Source organism: Aspergillus clavatus, genomic scaffold (assembly GCF_000002715.2).
Source record: "Aspergillus clavatus NRRL 1 1099423829800 genomic scaffold, whole genome shotgun sequence".
In the NCBI taxonomy this organism is placed as follows: domain Eukaryota; kingdom Fungi; phylum Ascomycota; class Eurotiomycetes; order Eurotiales; family Aspergillaceae; genus Aspergillus; species Aspergillus clavatus.
The window spans coordinates 366,388-382,577 of NW_001517099.1; the positions used below are offsets into that span (position 1 = coordinate 366,388).

Consider the following 16,190-nt stretch of genomic DNA (forward strand, 5'->3'; position numbering starts at 1 on the left):
GAGCGTTGACTCTCAGACCTGCTAGGCTGGGGCAGCTGGATAGATAAATGGAGGAGAGAGAGTAAGTACATACGCTGTGCCTCAGATGTACGATTCGATTCGATGTTGCGTGCTCTGGAGTACGAAATCGTTTAGTAGTTCCATCTGAGGCATTGACACGAGAGGGAGATGTCTATCCGGGATGATCGATGATTGTCTGGTCTTAGCAAAAGGACCAGCGAGGAGGAAAAGTGACTAGTAGTTAGTGAGGGGACATGGGTGTTTACTATTTGCTGATCTATGGGGCATGAATCCTATTTGTGTTGAGGGTATCTGGAATTCTGAAGACTAGATAGTTAGGGCCTAGGTAGTTATCTACGTGTAGATGGTGTGTCCTGAGCTGCTACACTAAATCCCAGTAGCAGGCAACTAACAAGGTCCAAGTGTCAACGGGATCTCATCCAGGCCAACAGGTTCCCACACAAACTCCGTTAACGCAAACATTAACCCGTTTGGCCTGGAGTTAATTTGGAACTTAGTATCCCCCTTCCATGTTTTCGACTCAATATTTAATTCCAGCGATGGATCGATCGTGTCACGCAGTGTCGCTTGTTACTGCTTTCGTGGGCTGTGGCTGTCATTGTTCTTGAGGAGTAGCTTACTATCTACTACTTATTTGCAGTGGTAAGATAGATACCGCAGAGGTACATCCCACAATGTACTTTGTCTCGCACTTGAGTGGCTTTTATCTAGTCTAGCAAGCGTTGTCAAGGGCCCAGGTACAGCGGACGAGATCATATCAATTGATTGAGGTTTGAAACTCAAAAAAAGGTCCTGTCGTGACAGATCATAAAGGAGCAGATGTTTCAAATGCAATCTTCCTCCCGAAACAGTCTTCACATGGATTCATTCTGAATCACTGCGTTGTCCATAATCCATAGCGATTCAGAGACATCTATCTACCTATCTACCTATCGACTCGGTCCAGATCAAAGATCAGAGACAAACTCTTTCCAGTGGTAAGAAGATAGATAGATAGATAAGTCTAAATATTGTAAGCAAGAGAAAAAGTACAAACTACACAGTAAGGGTCCTCCTTGGCAAGTCAGTGGGCGCATCCCCGTTTGGCGTTTGGCCACATAAACGCCAAACGGACACACATCTCTCCCCGTTTTTGCGCTCGTCCAATACTTAAGCATCGTCTCGCCCGTCAAGCCGTCGACAGGACAGGGTTTCCCTGCAAGGACGCTGCAAGATCTTTCTTATGTATCAATTCATTTTTGGGAGTATGTGACGCTCATAGGTATGTAGTAGGCTGTTTATTTACCTCTTACGTAGTTCTGATGGATGAAGTATATCCAACTACTCCCAGAATCCCAGGGCAAGGATATCCACAGCCTCAGGTGTCCAGACCAGACTCCATCCATCTATCTTCTATCTTTGTATCTTTCTACCTATCCGTACCTAGCTTCCCATAAGGTACACTGTAAGTATCCTCATCCATTCATCGCCTATCTAACGACCTATTAATTAGTTACCTACCTCCCATACTTACACCTTGGCCTTTACCCTCAAACCCGGTTCTAGACCCCCATCCCATCCTTCAAGCATCAATCAATTTAAACAATAAACCCTCGAAAAAAAAAGCCGAAAAAGTCCACTACATCTGCCTTCTGCACCTTCGATCGCATGCTTAACATGCTATTGACTCGCCTCGCCCGTGCAGCAAGCAGCAAGCGGCAAGCCAGAGCACGAAATAAGTAGAGTTTCAATCCCACTTCAACCTCCCCCCACATAGTTACAGTCTGTAGCCCGTAGTCTGTACTTTACTGGAGGTGAGCTGCGACGGGGACTGACTGCGTGTAAAGTCAGGCATCATTTATATTGGATTACGCTCAATTGCCTCATGCAAGGCATCGTGGGTCCTGATATCTATCATAAATCTGATCGCTGGATGGGAAGGGAGCTTTCGACTTAAGTTGGTAAGCGAGTGGTCGAGTCCACAAATTCCACACTCACAGTCGCCAGTTCAGCGTTTCCGGTATACAGTTATGGATATATATATTTTGTTCTCTGTGGAGGAAAGCTGGGTTTGCCTGTGTCGATGTTTGCTGAGCAGTTGGTATGAGCGTAAATGGAAATTAATTTACTCTTGTCATGCGAAGTTGTTCAACGATGCCTTCTTTCCTGACTAACCCTTTCGATTCTTCTGGTGATTCCCCTCCACGAAAACGTAAAGTCACTAAACTTAGATCCGTAGATCCTCAGTCATCTGTCTGAACTTCCTACCAATGGCCCCCTTGCAAACGAGAACGGCCACAGCAATCGTTCGACCAGGATAGCCAGCGCAGTTGATCGAGTGATCATCGCCGGTTCAGCCCTTTGCGGGGACACCGGACCCTTCATCCGCAGACTGTCCACACCACCATAAAGGCAGTCTGTCGATCAGAGTGACTTTTGAATAGTAGTCGTGGACGTGGATGGCCATGGAGCAGGACATGGACTGGGCCCTTCTACTGCGGTCTCGCCATCTCTCAATTATCGGATATCCCCGCTGTGAAAAGCTCAGGTATGGTTTATCTTGCCCCTTTCGAGAGAAACAAACCTCAGTAGGACCGAGAGAGACTTCCAGTCTAGGCCATGGGAAGTCTACAGGTATCAAAAAGGGTGCTCGCACCCCCCCTTGCCAGTTTTCAGTGGCAACAGGTGGCCTCACCAGCAGCACCTCATCGAGGCATGAAGTCATGGTTTCCATTCCTGCTCACTTGGATTACTCGCTCCCTCCTTCTCAAAGTCAGTTCCGATGCCCACCATAGGCTTAAAGTCACCCAGAGGGGGAAAAAAAAAGAAAGAAAGGAAAAAAAAAGTCCTGCTCTCGTGTGAGCTATGTGAGTTGTGAGCTGTGCGAGCTGTGGCCCTCGCCCCCCTCGATCAGCGATGACATGCAGCATAGGCACGCTGCTCGCTTCGTGCCAGCGGTCCAGCAGTCCAGCAGCTTAGCAGTCCATCCGACCTTCTTGCAATTTCGACACGTCGAGATCTTTCTGTCTATCAACGGAGCCAAAAGGCCTGTAGCATGACGTACGGGCTGACACCTGTCTTGAATCTGAGTGCTTCTTGATGTCATGGCAGGCATCTCGTTCCATAAGAACTGACACATGTCGGTCGATATCTTTTGATGGGTGACACCCCCTGAGCTTGTCTGCTAAATGATGCTCTTCAGATGGAAAGCCTGGTTTTTGCTTCTTCCTAGACCTTTTGACACTTCTTTCGGACTTTCTTGATTTCAGACTCACTCTGTGTGCGTTGTCCTTTGTTCTGATTCCTTGTTTTAGACCAGGACTAGTCAGTCAAGGATGTTTGAAGTCCCTACGTACGATCTTCAGGGTGAGTCCCCAGCAAATGCATTACTGACTGCGGACTGGTCAACTGGGAACAGGCTTCCACTCGAGCTCGTGAAATCACTCAGCATTCATGTAGCATTGAACGCGTCTCATACCCCCCTCTTTTCGCGCCGACTTGTACGGGATGTCGAGTGATACTTTCAACTACGTCTTTACGATTGGGTGGAGAAAGGGATAAGCAAGCGTGTGATATTATGAGAAATCTGGAGGTTGGAACATAATCCAAACGACAAGAAGGCAACGGCCATTCTGTTTTCCTTGTTGAACCCATAATGCTCTCTGTATGGTTTGGGATTATAGGGGTGCATTCTTTTTGATGCTACACAGCGAGCTTATTTGGACAGGTCATTCGAGCGCTTTCCCCACTGAATAATGCTTGGTTTCATTGGACCTGAGAATAGCGACGAGTAGTCGGTCGCAGGCACACCTTCCTTCCCATCCATGTTGGACAATCGGAGATGTCGCACCAGGGTCGCCAGGATCACGCCAATGTTGACATATGCGAATTTTTCACCTATACAGCGGTGTCTACCAGCGCCAAAAGGGAGATAGGGGCTGGCAGTGCCCTTGGACACGGCACCGTAGCCGTAGTCGACCATCTCGCCGCTGTCTTCCTTTGTTGTCTGGTTCTCCCACCGTTGTGGATCCCAGCGGCTTGCATTTGGAAAATGTTCGTCACTGAGAGCGGTCACGCCAGGCGAAGCAAGAAGCACACGACCAGGTGGGATGACATAAGAAGTTCCGGGTACTGAAAGTGTGTTCTTCACTTTGCGCAAGATTGAATGAATCGAGGAGTGTAGCCGTAGGGTCTCGCGAATGACATGCTGATGGTAAGGGAGAAGCTCGAGATCTTTATACTGGAGGGGTCGAAGGTTACTGCCCGGCCCGCCTTGTGCAAGCTTGTCTAACTGCTCTTGGTAGAGCTTCTCAAGTACCTCTGGTTGCGAGGCAAGTCGCAACATAATCCAGGAGCCAATAGAGGAGGACGAATGTTGACCAGCCATGAGCAGAGTAATCATCATATGGGCAATCTCCTTGTCGGGAACCTGTTGGCCATTCTTATAGGAGCAATTCATCAGATTCCAAATCATGTCCGATTTCTGAGTATCTTCTCCTCCGTCTCGGCGACGTTGGTTGATGATGTCGACATAGATCGCTCTCATGCGTACATGTGCAGCATCTCGCTTCTTATTACGGGGCAATGGCGCCCAAGGAAACATAAAGTTAACTGGAGTAAAGCACCTGTCTAGGTCATGGTAAAGGTCCGCAAACTCGGCGGTCAATTTGGAACGAACCTCCTCGCCTTGGAGAGCCCGCGCGGCTGTGAATATTGTGATCTCAGCCATGGCAGCCGCAATGTCCACCAGACCGGATGTGCCTTGGAACCTTGGCGAAGTCTCCAGATAGTCCAGCACTTCCTTCTCAATGAGTGGGACATGTGCCTCGAGCGCCGACTGCGTCAAACCGAATTTGATGAACTTCTTCTGCTCCATGAATTTGGAGTTGGGGCAGTCGTAGACGACGTCGGATCCAAACACTGGGGTCGTCAATGGGCTATAGACTTCCTCTGCATTGACGTCCTTGAGTTTGCCATTGAGGATGAACTCATTCCCCTCGACACCCAGATAGACAGTGACTTTCTGGCCCAGAAGTATGAAGGTAAAGATGTTGCCGTACTAATCATTGATGGAGTGTTTTTTAGCAAATCATTTACGCACAAAACCCCCTCACAGTAGAATTCTCGATCGAGCACCCACCTTCTCTCTGCAGGCAAAGAAGAATTTGCAGGGATCAATGCCATAGGTAATCGTACTGCCGATAAAAGGTATCCAGTGAAAGACCATTGGCGGCTCGGTCCTGTTCCGCAAGCGAAAGAGGTGTTGGTAGACGACGTTGACTAGGATCACCACAGCCGTGGCGGAGACCAGGTAGAGCCCAAACAAGGTCAGAGACAGCATTGTGGGAATAGAAAGGAGTACCGCACAATCAGATTAGGAGAGATGCGAGACAGGGAAGGACTCCTCCTAAGCTAAGTGTCAGAGGGGCAGAGAAATGAAAGAAGCGCCGAGGGTAGGCGGAGTAGGGAGGTAGTATGAAGCTAAGCTCTTTGGCATGAGTAGAGGAGGGATGATACTCATGGATTGATATGGATATCGACAGAGACCTTTATATAGAGATCCTTGAAACCCATGCTCCTTCGGTCATGGATCCATCTCTCCGTATCAGCCTATCAACTTCCTACCTTCCATTTTGTATTTCCCAATAAGGAACTATACCACAGTGAATCGGTGCACTTGTCAGTGAATACACGAAGCTATTGTCCCTCAGTCGCAAGTTCTTAAGATTCCCTTAGGTAGATCTCTTTTGGCAGTGTACCGAAAGGAATATAGTATACATATAATTGAATACTACTATACTGAGATAGAAGCAACAAAGTGACTTTGAAGTTATCGCAGCTGTCGTGCATCTTGGAAATTTTTTCCCTTCCTTTTTTTCTTTCTTTTGTCTCATTCTGATCCCCCAGAGGACTGGACTCTCCCAGTGAAACATAAAGGGCTGTGCAAGATCGACCGCTTGGTAATTAGGCTGCTCTGATTCGGGTCAGTAGACATCCGGGTGTCATGATTCTGCGAAACATTCCCATTGATCCTGCTGAATTCTTGGCACATGAGCTTCTGATCGACGGGAGAACAAACATCTCGACCATTTGCTACGATCTATCTCAGGTACAGGCTAGTCAGGAGATGCTACCCCTTTTTAAATGCGTCATCTTCCTCTCACGGACGGTAGATATAGTCCCGGAATCATGTTGTTGAGCGTAAGGGATACGCCCGAGCATATATCTGAAAGCCTGCTATCGATGAGATGAATTGGTCTAGATGTATGGAAAGCTCTAACTTCAGCTTCAAAAGCTTGATTGCCAAGGTTGTATTGGGAGACTCCCAGGAGACCAAATGGCATTCGTTTCTAGCCTGGAGTAAGCTTAATTATTGAACAGGTGAGGCATGCGCTGCGCTGACTTTGCCCCTGGTATCGCAGGTTGACCAAAATTGGTGTTCAACTCCAAGCCATCGGACTGAGAACTCGAGCCTATATGACGCCGTACTAGACCAAGTAGGTTATACTGCACGAGCCAATATGGCGATGTGCTTTGCACAGACAACATATATATCAGCTGCGGCAACTCCAAAGGGCCCTCGTCCCTCACTTTGCTCAAAAGATCCTCTCTCAATTCCCAGTCGCGCAAAGATCAGTCCCAGGGCATTGATGGTTTGACCAGAACGAACTCAGGCATTTTATACACCTCAGGTGAGCCCTTAAAGTGTATAGACATGTGGCATCACTCCTAGCTCATTGTTAACAGAAACAATGGGCTTGCTAGAAGCTGAGGCAATGTCCCATTGGTCTCCTATTACCACACGCACTGCTATGTAAATCCGCAGAAACAATGGAAGTAGATCCCATTCTTGATCATGAAGAGAAGAAGCCACTGCCCTGATGGTGCATGCGTTTGGTGAGATACAGAGCTTGTCCTCATAACGAAGACCGCCTGGGAATGCTTCACTGATCCGAGCAACAAGTAGATTCTGGTTTTGCCTGCCTACCTACCCCACGTCTATTATGGAGCATACCTAGCGTTGCTTTATGTCATGGTTTTCGACCCAGCCCACTGTCCATCAGGGCCGATGCATGCGGCGATATAGTCTATACCTTGCAAACCACGAGTAGATTGACAAAAAGAGGTTCAACAAACACAATCGGATGAAGAAATACAAAAGAGACACAAGACATTTGGCCAAGAAAGGCCATGTACATGTAGTTAAAAGGCCAACTTGACAATTGACTGTGTCAAAAGTGGGTTACGGCAAAACTCATCCTGGGTTTATCTTATCGGCGTGTGAGTCAAGATTTGGGGCCGAAATCGCCCCTCGCCTCTAACTATATGTTCCGCCTCGCCGGCCTGGCTCCATGGGTTCCCTCTAAAAATTTCCCATTCTTCCTTCCCCCCCATACCTTTTCCTGCGATTTCTAGCTTGGTCAATTACTCTCCTCTTCTTCCCGCTGGATATTCTTCTTGAGTGATACATCAATTGCTCGTCGCCAACATGTGTGGTATCTTCGCGTGTCACCAGTACGTCTACTTTTTTCTCTTTTTCCCCTTCCACCCACCCTTGTCATCTCCCCCGCGAATTTTTAGCGGGCGGCCGTACATCGGACGGGGGACCCCTCCATCAAACTGATCGATTCAGCGCTGACAATTGATTGTGCGACAGTCACCCTGATGTGCAAAAATTCAAGCCCACGGCTTTGCGCATGGCCAAAGCGTAAGTTGCTCGCATTGATTGCTACACCCAGATTGCCGATTCAATGGACTGATCGTTTGTAGTGTGCGCCATCGTGGTCCCGATTGGAGTGAGTCACAGTGCATTCGAGAGTGATTCCCAAAACTCCTGCTAACCGCGAACAACAATCCAGGTGGAAACTGGATCTGTGGAGGCACCAGTATGTACATCTACTTATCTCGTCTATCACGAAAATGCTAATGGGAGTCTAGTTCTCGTTCACGAGCGTCTGAGTATCGTCGGTCTCGGTACGTGGCCATGCCAAGCTTCCTCCTTTCGAATTTGCCGTGCTAAATCTATACCAGACTCCGGAGCGCAGCCCCTTGTCAACGACGATGGCTCCATTGCCCTGGCCGTCAATGGCGAGATATACAACCACCGAATCCTGAGAAAGGGATTGAAGAGCGGTTACAACTTCAAGACACATTCGGATTGCGAGGTCATCATTCCTCTGGTATGTTCCGCCACTTCTCGTCTCGCCCAAATTTCGAGAGGCTAACCGGGTGCAGTATATGGAACACGGTCTCGATGCCCCCAAATACCTTGATGGCATGTTCTCTTGGGTTCTCTATGATAAGAAGGAAGACAGAGTTATCGCCGCTCGTGACCCCATCGGTGTCACCAGCTTCTACCTTGGATGGTCCTCTGAGACCCCCGGTGCTGTTTACTTCGCCTCCGAGTTGAAGTGCCTGCACCCCGTTTGCGACAAGATCGAGGCCTTCCCTCCAGGCCATGTGTACGACTCCAAGACCGGTTCGTTGACCCGCTACTACCAGCCCAAGTGGTGGGATCCCACCAACGTCCCCACAACCCCCGTTGATTACAAGGTCATCCGGGCTTCGTTGGAGAAGTCCGTTCGCAAGCGTCTCATGGCTGAGGTTCCTTACGGTGTTTTGCTGTCCGGTGGTCTCGATTCCAGCTTGGTCGCGTCTATTGCCCAGCGGGAGACTCTGCGCATGCAGGAAGCCGCGAAGAACGCCCTTGCTAACCAGACCGGTTCCTCTGATCTGGTCGGCATCGACGATTCCAACGAGCTGTCGACCGTCACCACCTTCCAGCAGCTCCACTCCTTCTCCATCGGTCTTCCCGGTGCCCCCGACACAGAAGCTGCCCTCGAGGTCGCCAGATTCCTCGGCACAAAGCACTATGCGTTCACTTTCACCATCGAGGAGGGTCTCGACGCTCTTTCCGACGTTATCTACCACCTTGAGACTTATGACGTGACCACCATTCGTGCTTCGACGCCCATGTACCTACTCAGCCGTAAAATCAAGGCTATGGGTGTGAAGATGGTTCTCAGCGGAGAAGGAAGTGACGAGATCTTTGGTGGTTACCTGTATTTCCACGCCGCCCCCAACAAGGAGGAGTTCCACAAGGAGACTGTCAGACGTGTCAAGGCTTTGCACTTGGCAGACTGCCTCAGAGCCAACAAGTCCACCTCTGCCTGGGGTCTTGAGGCTCGTGTTCCTTTCTTGGACAAGGAATTCCTCGAGGTCGCCATGGGCGTCGACCCCCAGGATAAGCTCATCACCAAGGAGCGCATCGAGAAGTACATTCTCCGCAAGGCATTCGACACCACCGACGAGCCCGACGTCAAGCCTTACCTGCCCGAGAAGATCCTTTGGCGCCAGAAGGAGCAGTTTAGCGATGGTGTCGGCTACGGGTGGATTGATGCCCTCAAGGACCAGGCCGAAATTCGCGTCACCGACGAGATGATGAAGAACCCCAAGCCCGAATGGGGTAGCGATATCCCCGATACCAAGGAAGCGTATGTCCTACCTATCTGAAATCCATTTGATTGTATATCAGCGAGGCTAACCTAATTCTAGTTACTGGTACCGTACGATGTTCGACGAGCACTTCCCTCCCTACTGCGCGTCCACCGTTGAGCGCTGGACACCGACATGGTCGAAGCAGACTGACCCCAGTGGAAGGTAAGAAACTCAATTTTCCCTACAGAGTTAGGTGGATGGATTCTAATATTATGACCTTCCAGAGCTATTGCGATCCATGCCGCCAAGTACGAAAACGTCGAGTAAACGGATGTTTTAATGATTGGGTTATAAAAGTCAGCTATCCAAGATATCTTCTTGGGCATAGAAATGTGTATAGACTGTTCAGCGGAGGTAGCCTTGTTTGGGTTGCAAAAGCAAAGATTCCAGCAGATGTAAAGCAACTGTTCATTTTCTCCCTTGTGGGCTTCTGCGATATCCTCTTATTTCTTGGGCCGATAAGATATCCTCCTGAAATGACTGGGCTTACGGCGCTGTAAAGTATGTCGATTTGCGATTTCTTAATGGATGAAATGGATCTTGTTCTTAACAATTGGAAGTGCATATCATTTTCCTTGTATTGTTCACTCGAGGTGACCCATGGTTGTGCTTTTCGCAGCGTGCAACGTATCGGATGCAAATAGATCAAGCCAGACAGTCTGAAACGTAGAAGTTATGAAGCATAGGATCTTCTTGCAAACAGATAGACTACCCTAAGATAGAACCTCACCCCAGAAGTATCTAATTCTACGGAGGGAGTGCCTCAGGCGCAGTGGGAAAAAAGCACGGCCCAAGGCACCAACGTCATGTCACGGGACTTGGCGGCTTTTACCGGCACCCGAGCAACAACCAATCAGCGCGGACACTCTTTCCCGTGGCTCCCCCAATGATTGTTTGGCGACTCAATCACTCAACCTTCCGTCGACCTCTTCGTTTCCTTCCCCCATCACTTTCCTGGCACTTCTTCTCCCCTCCATCCACCCCCGTATCTGATCTCCTACACCCACTACTTCCTTCTTAATCCAAATCTCCACTACTTCATCCTTCTTTCTCATTCACAATGTCTGCTCCTGCTGCTTTCTCTGACATCGCCAAGGCGGCCAACGATGTATGCCTTTCCTTCCTCTGGTTCCCTTGTTTTGGAAAAAAAAAAAAAAAGAAAAGAAAAACAGGGCAATCGACAGCTTGCCGGAAAGGGCTCTCCGTGCTAATATCTTGTGCAATAGCTCCTGAACAAGGACTTCTACCACACCAGCGCTGGTGAGTCTTCCGAGTCGCGACTCCCCTTTTTGTTTGCATCATTCGCGCAGTCGAGCTGACCAATTGAATCTTAGCCAGCCTTGAGGTCAAGTCCAAGGCCCCCAATGGCGTCACCTTCAACGTGAAGGGCAAGTCTGCTCACGAGGGTCCTATTGCTGGCTCCGTAAGTTCACACCATCCGCATGAGCTCGCGAAACATGAGCGCTCATTTGCCGAGGATCGTTACTGATTGTGGTATTCTTTTCTACCTGAATAGCTTGAGGCCAAATACGTCGATCAGCCTACTGGTAAACGCCCCACAAAAAAGCGCAAACCACCAGATCCCAGCACCAGGACAGCGAACGAGCCGAGGCCCATGTTCATATTCGCATGCGGTCCAGTCTCGTTGGCACCCTTCAAATTCCTTTTCATGACCAGGGTAGTCGCACATTCGTTCATGCTAATATTCTGTCCCCGTCCAGGTCTCACCCTCACCCAGGCTTGGACCACCGCCAACGCTCTCGACACCAAGCTTGAGCTCGACAACAACATCGCCAAGGGCCTGAAGGCTGAGATCATCACCCAGTACCTGCCCTCCAAGCAGTCCAAGGGTGCCAAGCTCAACCTCTACTTCAAGCAGCCCAACCTGCACGCCCGTGCTTTCTTCGACCTCCTCAACGGCCCTTCCGCCAACTTCGACGCTGTTCTCGGCCACGAGGGTTTCGTCGTCGGTGCTGAGGGTGGCTATGACGTCCAGAAGGCCGCCATCACCAAGTACTCTGCTGCCGTTGGCTACAGCGTTCCCCAGTACACCGCTGCCATCACCGCTGCCAACAACCTGACCGTCTTCTCTGCCAGCTACTACCACCGTGTCAACCTCCAGGTTGAGGCTGGTGCCAAGGCTACCTGGGACTCCAAGGCCGGCAACTCCGTTGGCCTTGAGGTTGCCAGCAAGTACAGACTCGACCCCTCTTCCTTCGCCAAGGTATGTGAAGCGTCTAATGTGGCTTTGAGGTTCAATTTGCTAAATTGTTTGTTTTCTTCCTATAGGCCAAGATCAACGACCGTGGTATTGCCGCTCTGGCCTACAACGTCCTGCTCCGCCCTGGTGTCACCCTTGGCCTTGGTGCTTCCTTCGATACCCAGAACCTGAACCAGGCCGCCCACAAGGTCGGTGCCAGCTTCACCTTCGAGGCTTAGATGGATTCTCGGATCATGGAGAACCCTCCACACCTAATTCCATATACTCCGAAATTTTCTCTCAGTATGAATTGAAAATATCTTGTCAAGGAACCGCAGACCCGAACTGTGTGTTGGTTTGATAGTAATTTAGAGTTTTCTGGATGGGCTTCTGTTGCTACCTCGGGCGTCAAACCACATGGTTAAATTGGAGGCACGCTCGCTTGAAGGCAGTTGATATAAGCCCCGGAGAACGGGTGTCGGAGTGGATGGGTTATTCTCTGCGAAGCGGATTCATTCCTTTTTTTATGTATCGTATACCATGAAGATCACTGTATATCAAATCCGAATTTCATTTGTTTGACACCAATAGACGGTCGCAGCCATGGTCCGTGTGTCGTAGTCTATGCTATGGTACATTTCATAGGAACAAACAGAAAAAAAGCAATGTGCCATCCTTAGAGGACATGGTAGCACGCAGCCGAGGTATATATGTATGCAAAACTTATTGCCAAACCTGCAATGTAGAACCCATCCATGGAGCTTGGATACAATGAATATGGAACACGTCCCTAATCCTGTTTCCGCTGACCAGATTTCCCCGACTTCCCACTCGTCGGCCAGCGGAGCCAACCCGTCATGGCGCCTGCACCCAGCAGAATCCCACAAACGACAACGAAGCGCAGCGCAAAGTCCCCCGCCCGGCCGATATATTGCTCATTCATGGCGGCACCCATCTCCCTTGTCCTGCGCTCCTGCCGCCGAGTGTCCTCCGCCGTCTGCGTCCGAAAATGGCCCCGCGCATTGAAGTGGTGGACGGTGTTGCGGTGGAGGAACGAGGTCGGATCCTCGTCGCGGGCGCCGCCCGCTGCGCCCGCACTCCCGGGCGGCGGCCTTGCAGTCCTCCCGTATCCGCCGTGCGCGTAGAAGGACGGGGGCGGGCCACGGAAAGTACCGCGGCGTTTGCTCAGGCCGCTGGCGGGCCGGGAGCCGGCGTACGAGCCGCCCTTTGTGTGCAGGTTTGCGCCGTAGCTGCTGTAGCTGCCCATGGGGTGTTGGCCGGGGTTCGCGGCGCTGTGGGTGGAGGCGGCATGGTGGGCGGCGATGCCGTGCTCGCGGTCGTATGTGGAGCGTTTTGCGGCGTTGCTGAGGACGTGGTAGGCGGAGGAGATGCGGGCGAAGCGGGAGGAGGCGGTTGGGTCGTCGCGGTTGCGGTCTGGATGGTGGCGGAGGGAGAGGGAGTAGAATTGTCTTTTGAGGGAATTCGTTAATATAGTAGTAGTATGGAGAGAGGGGAGGATTTAGTTACGTACTTCTTGATCTCTGCTGCTGTTGCTGTCACGGGAACATCGAGGACCTCGTATAATGTCGGTTCTCGCCCAGCTGCATACCGGGCTGACGCCGTTGTTGAGAATGAAGCCGCACGCGCTCGAGTCCGCCGGCCCGGTGGTGGGGACGAGGCATTTGCATTGAATAGAAACGGAGTAAAGATCCTCACGCGAGGAGATGGCATCACTTCTCGCCCGTCGAGTTCACATTTAGTTCTTCGACAAGAAACGGAGGGATGGTTGCTGGGGATTGAGCTGGTTTTGGCTGGAGGGTGGAGGGAGTGAAGGACTTGTCCGATGTCGACGGTGCGTCATCGGAGGCTGGGAATCTGATAAAGATCTATCGCATAGTTCATTGGCTTAGTATGCTTATTCTTGATTATGAGTATAGGGGATCCTGACAAGGGTAAGAGATGTTATTTAGCTGTCCTTACGATAATTATATCTAGTGGTCTTCAGTGTTATGCATATCCAGTATCCCCCTGTCTGTTATCTAGATTCAATCTCCAGCCAGCATCCTCATCCATTAAGACTTCACAGAACGACTTGACCTCCTCGGCGCACCACAATCTCGCAATTAAACCATTGACAGTTGAGACCACTAGAATCATAAGGCAACTATTCATCGAATAAATAGAATTCACATTCAGTCTTTATCTGTAGCTCCAATAACTCAAGATCAATACTCGATGCCCCGGATACACACTCTATATACGGAGTACATTATACTCTATACCGCACTCGGTCTTGGCACAGAACTTTCCCCGTCGAAAAGTATTTCCCCTCTTTTGCCTCTGGGGATTTCTCTCCACCAGCAACGCGGTTGTTTTCGCTTTTAGCCGGCGGGTTTTTCTTCCCTTCTTGTCTTGAAGATTGTCAAGATGGCTGCTCAGACTACCGAGAAGCTGCAGAAGCTCGACCGTGAGTGATTTCGTTCGGACCCTTTCATTCTTTGGTCCGTGTTCGTCTATTGATCGGCTTCTACGGAGTACTGATAAGATGCCGACCTTGCCTACAGTGAACGGTCAGAGCGGTGACGCGAAGGCGGACGCCCCTGCCGCCGGTCAAGCAGAAGCTGGCGAAGCGGAAGAAGATTCAGATGATGAAAAGGACGATGGAAATGCTGCTCCTGAAGCCGGCGCTGGCGGAGGTTCGTTCCCGTCTTCCTCATTTGGATGAAAGGAACCCCGCACTAACAAACTCTTGCTTTTTTTTTGTTCATTGTAGCTGCTAAGAAGAAGAAGCGCAAGTCGAAGAAGAAGAAGAAGGGCGGTGCCAAGGTCCAGAGCTCTCCTCCACGCGTTCCGGTGTCGAACCTGTTCCCCAACAACCAGTACCCCGAGGGCGAGATTGTCGAGTACACGAACGAAAATTCTTACCGCACAACCAACGAGGAGAAACGGTATCTCGATCGCATGAACAATGACTTCCTGCAGGAGTACCGCCAAGCTGCCGAAGTGCACCGCCAGGTCCGCCAGTATGCGCAGAAGAACATCAAGCCCGGCCAGACCTTAACGGAGATCGCAGAGGGTATCGAGGATGCAGTCCGCGCTTTGACCGGACACCAGGGTCTTGAAGAGGGTGATAACTTAAAGGGTGGCATGGGTTTCCCTTGCGGTCTGAGCATCAACCACTGTGCGGCTCATTACACTCCCAATGCGGGCAACAAGATGGTTCTGCAACAGGGAGATGTGATGAAGGTCGATTTTGGCGCTCAAATTAACGGCCGTATCGTTGATAGCGCCTTCACTATGACTTTTGATCCGGTCTATGATCCTTTGCTGGAGGCCGTCAAGGATGCTACCAACACTGGTATTCGGGTTTGTCTACACTTTACACTTCTTGCTTCTGATGTGTTACTGACGGTCATGCCACAGGAAGCCGGTATCGATGTGCGCATGAGTGACATCGGCGCAGCCATCCAAGAAGCGATGGAGAGTTATGAGATCGAACTCAACGGAACAATGTACCCCGTGAAGTGTATTCGAAACCTTAACGGTCACAACATTGACCAGCACGTCATCCATGGCGGCAAGAGTGTGCCTATTGTCAAGGGTGGTGACCAGACCAAGATGGAGGAAGGTGAAACTTTCGCCATCGAGACTTTCGGTAGCACCGGAAAGGGCTACGTGAGGGAAGATGTATGTGCCGCGTGCTCCACCCACTTAGGTTTTGAGATAAACTAACATGGCTTCTCTGCAGATGGAAACCTCTCACTACGCCCTGGTCCCTGATGCGCCTTCAGTTCCTCTGCGGCTCTCGTCCGCCAAGAACCTACTCAATGTTATCAACAAGAACTTTGGCACCTTGCCCTTCTGCCGTCGGTACCTTGACCGATTGGGCCAGGACAAGTATCTTCTGGGGGTATGCCAAGGAGCATTTGACCCATTACATCTTTAATTACGTACTAACACAGTTCTCTAGTTGAATAACCTCGTATCATCGGGCATTGTGCAAGACTATCCTCCTCTCTGCGATATCAAGGGCTCCTACACCGCTCAATTTGAACATGTACAGATTCCATCACACTCTCATCCTTGAACAAACATGGCTAACCCAGATATAGACTATCCTTCTCAGGCCAACCGTAAAGGAAGTCATCAGCCGAGGAGACGATTATTAAACGGAATATCCATTATGATCTTATTAGCATGATCGCTTTGATGTGGATACTATGAGCCACAGGGCTCAGCACTCGAAAGAGAACACAGTGACATGACAACAGGCATGATTCTCCAGGATACATAGAATCAAAAGATATGAAAAATATGATCAACAATTATGAAAATTGATTCTGTTTCCATGTATTCAAGCATTTTTTGGACTGAAATACCTGTGTATAGAGTACCTAAACCCCTGTATCATGTGTCATTGTAGCCCCACGTGGAAAGTGTCCGCTCCGAGTTTCAGTTGTTCTCCAATTATTTATTGTCTGATCATCGACAA

The 16,190-nt window shown here is 50.0% G+C and overlaps 5 protein-coding genes across 5 annotated transcripts, besides 3 other annotated features; 3 read left to right on the top strand and 2 right to left on the bottom strand.

The window, feature by feature from the left end:
• Positions 1 to 1,397: 1,397 nt before the first annotated feature.
• Positions 1,398 to 1,438: a microsatellite.
• Positions 1,439 to 3,715: 2,277 nt separating this feature from the next.
• Positions 3,716 to 5,341, bottom strand: ACLA_046180 (cytochrome P450; the record flags this gene model as incomplete). Its single annotated transcript, XM_001271578.1, has 2 exons — positions 3,716 to 5,059; positions 5,141 to 5,341. 2 exons carry the CDS (start codon positions 5,339 to 5,341, stop codon positions 3,716 to 3,718), a joined length of 1,545 nt encoding a protein of 514 aa, XP_001271579.1.
• A 2,148-nt stretch (positions 5,342 to 7,489) lies between these two features.
• On the top strand, positions 7,490 to 9,765 carry ACLA_046190 (asparagine synthetase B; the record flags this gene model as incomplete). Its single annotated transcript, XM_001271579.1, has 8 exons — positions 7,490 to 7,515; positions 7,658 to 7,708; positions 7,771 to 7,818; positions 7,934 to 7,974; positions 8,032 to 8,180; positions 8,236 to 9,494; positions 9,556 to 9,660; positions 9,723 to 9,765. 8 exons carry the CDS (start codon positions 7,490 to 7,492, stop codon positions 9,763 to 9,765), a joined length of 1,722 nt encoding a protein of 573 aa, XP_001271580.1.
• Positions 9,766 to 10,558: 793 nt separating this feature from the next.
• Positions 10,559 to 11,937, top strand: ACLA_046200 (porin; the record flags this gene model as incomplete). The annotated part of the gene is made up of 5 exons (XM_001271580.1): positions 10,559 to 10,606; positions 10,725 to 10,758; positions 10,833 to 10,921; positions 11,015 to 11,722; positions 11,788 to 11,937. The coding sequence occupies 5 exons, from the start codon at positions 10,559 to 10,561 to the stop codon at positions 11,935 to 11,937; spliced, it is 1,029 nt and encodes a 342-aa protein (XP_001271581.1).
• Positions 10,642 to 10,667: a microsatellite.
• A 551-nt stretch (positions 11,938 to 12,488) lies between the features above and the next one.
• Positions 12,489 to 13,429, bottom strand: ACLA_046210 (DnaJ domain protein; the record flags this gene model as incomplete). Its single annotated transcript, XM_001271581.1, has 2 exons — positions 12,489 to 13,167; positions 13,230 to 13,429. The coding sequence occupies 2 exons, from the start codon at positions 13,427 to 13,429 to the stop codon at positions 12,489 to 12,491; spliced, it is 879 nt and encodes a 292-aa protein (XP_001271582.1).
• A 696-nt stretch (positions 13,430 to 14,125) lies between these two features.
• ACLA_046220 (putative methionine aminopeptidase, type II) lies at positions 14,126 to 15,785 on the top strand (the record flags this gene model as incomplete). Its single annotated transcript, XM_001271582.1, has 6 exons — positions 14,126 to 14,165; positions 14,263 to 14,394; positions 14,472 to 15,064; positions 15,122 to 15,385; positions 15,447 to 15,608; positions 15,669 to 15,785. 6 exons carry the CDS (start codon positions 14,126 to 14,128, stop codon positions 15,783 to 15,785), a joined length of 1,308 nt encoding a protein of 435 aa, XP_001271583.1.
• Positions 14,477 to 14,512: a microsatellite.
• Positions 15,786 to 16,190: the final 405 nt, after the last annotated feature.